At 50.7% G+C, this 4,026-nt stretch overlaps 1 protein-coding gene across 1 annotated transcript; it reads right to left on the bottom strand.

The window, feature by feature from the left end:
* Positions 1-580: 580 nt before the first annotated feature.
* Positions 581-1,873, bottom strand: LOC120844346. Its single transcript, XM_040216097.2, has one exon. It carries the CDS (start codon positions 1,871-1,873, stop codon positions 581-583), a length of 1,293 nt encoding a protein of 430 aa, XP_040072031.2.
* Between the last annotated feature and the right edge of the window lie 2,153 nt (positions 1,874-4,026).

Raw genomic sequence — 4,026 nt, 5'->3', positions numbered from 1 at the left:
CCCTTTGCATCCCAAGTGGATGGGTGCTTTGGAGGTGATGTCCCTGATCTTAAGTATGTCTGTGCGGTTAGAGAGAAAGTCACTTATGTAGTTATATGTCCTTTCCCCGCAGCCTGTCTTGGCTAAGTTTCGGAGGATCGCCTCGTGTGCTACGTTGTCGAACGCTCCCTTCAAGTCTAGAGCGAAGATGGCTCTCGGGGAGTTACATGTGGCTGGGACAAGGATGTCCTCTTTGAGTTGAATGAGCACGTCCTGGGTACCGAGGTGTTTCCTGAATCCAAACATCGTGTCCGGCATTTGTTGCGTTGCACCGAGGTGGTTCTGAAGTCTCTTCAGTATGATTCTCTCCATGATTTTGCCGATACAGGATGTAAGAGAGATTGGTCTTAGGTTCTCAATATGTGGCGATTTGCCGGGCTTTCGGATGAAGTGTACCTCCGCCATCTTCCATTGGTCCGGGATTTTGCCTGTCGTCCAGAAGCTGTTAAAGTGGCTGAGCAGGGTATCCATGGTGCGGTCGTCTAAGTTGAAAAGGAGCTTATTAGTGATTTTGTCTGGACCCGGGGCACTGTTCCGCTTACTATCCGCTATCCTCTCGTAGCTCGTACAGTTGGATATCTTTGTCTAGTTCTTGATTGGGCGATCCGTCATACGAAGGGGAGGAATAGACTCCCCCCGTCGGGAGGTACTTCTTTGCAAGGTCCTTCAGGAGTTCTTCGCTGCTACCCGCGTAGGCATTGAGTGTGCGCATTATGTTTCTGTTAGACTCTCCTCTACTATTCAGGGGGTCGATTAAGTGCCGAAGCAGATGCCATGTTTTCTTTGTGGTCAGGGTGTCTTGTAGGCCGTCGCATTCTTGTAGCCATTTCTCCTTGCATAGCACAGCTGCGTATTCAGCAGCCTGTTTGTTTATGAGAGCTATGCGCTTCTTGAGCTTTCTCTTGTGTCTTTGCCGTTTCCATCTTCTTGTGAGGCTGTGTCGTGCTTCCCAAAGATGAAGTAGATTAGGATCTACATACAATGTTCTGTATGAGGTGGCAATAGTCTGAGTGTGCGTTTCGGAATCTTTTAAGGCCTCTTGGATCAGTTCTTCGTAGGAGAGATTTTGATCGAGGTTTTGCGAGTTTCTGTCCTTGCGGAAATTATCCCAGTTGGTTATGCGGGCTGAACCGATGTGGGCCTTGTAGCTTTTGTCCTTAATTAAAATATGGATTATGTCATGGTCCGATCCTAGGCTATCCTGTGTATTAGTCCAGGTAATGTCCAGAGTTCCTGCCAATAAAGTAAGGTCGGGGCTCGTGTCTCTGGATACGCTGGTGCCCGTTCGGGTAGGCGTTTGGGGGTCATTGAGCAGGGTTAGGTGTTCCTGTTCGATGGATTCGACTATTGCTTTTCCTTTTTTGGAGTTGTGAGTGTATCCCCATAGTCGGTGTGGGGCGTTAAAGTCCCCCACGATTAGAAGGGGTGAGTCCTTTGCTATGAATAGGGCTTCCCGAATAACTTCTCGTATTCCTGGTTGCTTGCGCGATGGCCGGCAATACATATTGAGTATGAACAGATTAGATTTTTTCTTCGTTGACTTCGAGATAATTTCTACGAGCGTGTGCTCGCAGTCCTTCTGAGTCGTGAGATGTTGCATTGCCGCAATGCAACCTTTTATAAGAATGGCTGTGGATTTTTCGGTTGGGTCAGCATAGGCGGCGTGTCCTGGAAGATGAGGGCTTCTATTTGTTTCGTGTAAGGCAACTATTTCTGGCTGAGGGTCTAGGGAGGAGACGTATTGCTGGAGTGCTCCCTGCTTGTCTTTTATACCTCGGCAGTTCCACTGGAGAGCCACCGTATCGTTCGTGTTATTGTTTGGGCGAGTCGTCATATTGCTTGGTTGGGTCCTTGCTTTCCACCAGGGATTCTCGTTCGTACGGGGTGGGTCTGCGGCTACTGCGTGGGTTTACTGTTTCAAGGCGTTCGATGCGGATGGTGTGGCGCTCTATTTCTTGCTTGAGAGACTGTACATCTTGTTTTAGGTCGCGCATATCTTGCTTTAGGGGCTGCACATCTTGGTGTACTCTTTGTATATCTTGTCGTAGGGCATTGTATTGTGCATCCAGGCGTGTGGTAAGCGGCTCCAATATGGATCTTATAATTGCCTGAAACCACTGGGGTTGAGCAACTTGTGAGGCATCTGGCGTATGGACCTCACTCGTCGCGGGAGCCTGGGGTGTTGTTTTTTTGTGCGTCGTTATTTGGGGATGGTGATGGTGGAACCACATCCATTTGTGTTTGATCCCCCTCTGGGCGGTTTGGTTTCTTGCGTTTGTCTGTAGTGTTCCTCATCTGGGCTTTCTCTATTGTCTCTAGTCTAGCATGGAGTACTGCTATTTGTGTTTTGAGTTGTGTGCATTCCGGACACGGTACGGGTATGGGTGAGGGTGTGGGTTGGACTGGTGCTGGGGGTTTAGGAGTACTGGGAGCAGTGGGAGACACAATTTGTGTCCAGCTGACTTGCTTGTTGTTGCTCTCGCGGGGCCGGGGTTCCCTGCTCCGGGAGTTAGACTGGGACCTTGGGCCCGAGCTGCTACGCCTCCTTCGAGTCGGGGTCCTGGAACAGTCTCTGGGCCGCCCGCGTTGCGGTGTCGGGTCCCTCCGCACGGCTCGCTCTCTCACCTGCCTCGCGAGCGCTCTCCGTCGGAGAACGCAGGGCTCAGAAAACCGCTTGAGACAGCCCCGAGCCGCCGTGAGGTGTGGACCGTCGCAGAGGGTGCACAGAGGTTCGCATGTGTGACCCTCGTGAGGGTCTCTGAGGCCGCACTGGTGGCACACATTGACTTTTGGTTGTGGACACGCCGTGGATCGATGTCCGGCTTCGTGGCGTACGGTGCACGCGGGAATTGTCTTTTTATACAGCGAGACAGGGTACTCCCCGCCGAATAATGTCACGAAGAAGGGTACCTTTAGCCCCGCAAAGGTGAGTATTACCATCTTGGATTGGCCCAGTCTGCGGCAGGTGTAGATTTCGAACTGGCTTTGGTCGGAATTCGCGAGGATTTCGGCGTCGGAGAAGCGTAGCTGCACTCCCCGAACGAGTCCCTTGGATGAGTCATCGGGCGCCAGGCCATACAGGGTGACCATATGAATGGTGTTGCCGATCTTGAGTTGTTTCAAGTTTCCAAGGGCCTTGGCAGCATCTGAAGAGGGTGTGCAGATTGTGGCCGTATTTTGCGTGGCATCCACACGAACCCTAAGATTGGCTTGGCGCCACGTGAAGTTGATCGAATTCAACAGAGCCAGGGAAACCTCGGCTATGTCCAGATTTGCAAGCTTGAGGCCGTCTTGTGGGCGCAGAACTAATTTAAAATCATCGCGGGGAAGTGGATTGGGCCTGGGGGCGGCTTTGCGTACTGGCAGGGGAGTTGGAGGTTTGGGCACGGCGGTTGGGCCTACCTCATCGTTGAGCTTGCGCTGGCGTCGCTTCTGTGCCTTGGTGACGACATCGATCCAAGTTGAGTCATGTTCTGAGGAGAGCTCTGAGTATTCAGCTTCGTTGGAATCGTGGTTCATCTAGAGTGCCTTCATACACAGGCGCGCTTTTGCTTGTAGACATGTAGGCACCCTAGCCCTGCGGAGGTGCGTCCTGGAGTGTTTCCAGATGGAGTGGTCGTAAGTATAGAGTAGGTCGTGGTGTAAACATCTAACCTCTTTCATTTCTTTTTTCCACTCTTGACATTATGACAAAAACGAGGACAAAACATTCTTATGCTTGGGGTGGAATTCAAATGTGTTTTGTACAATGAACATTTGTCTGAAAATTTATTTTAAGTACCGTAGAATTGCGTCCTCTTTTCCCCCATAATATTATGCATAAAAACAGAAAGCGTGAAGTGTCTACAGAGTGCCGACACTGTCATATAGCTCGCGCTTTATTCATGCGTGCAAAAAAGACGAAGGCAATCTATGCTGCTTCAAATCACAACCTACTACATTCCTTCGGAACACCATGGACCACCACGCTCGGAAGGATTTACCATT

Source organism: Ixodes scapularis, unplaced genomic scaffold (genome assembly GCF_016920785.2).
Source record: "Ixodes scapularis isolate PalLabHiFi unplaced genomic scaffold, ASM1692078v2 PGA_scaffold11__112_contigs__length_91849675, whole genome shotgun sequence".
Classification (NCBI taxonomy): Eukaryota; Metazoa; Arthropoda; class Arachnida; order Ixodida; family Ixodidae; genus Ixodes; species Ixodes scapularis.
The sequence above is the reverse complement of the archived record's forward strand: the minus strand, read 5'-3'. Positions and strand labels throughout refer to the sequence as shown.

What these genes read in the sequence shown, in the direction of transcription:
- LOC120844346 (XM_040216097.2), bottom strand. Translation starts at nt 1,873, where the DNA reads ATGACGACTCGCCCAAACAATAACACGAACGATACGGTGGCTCTCCAG.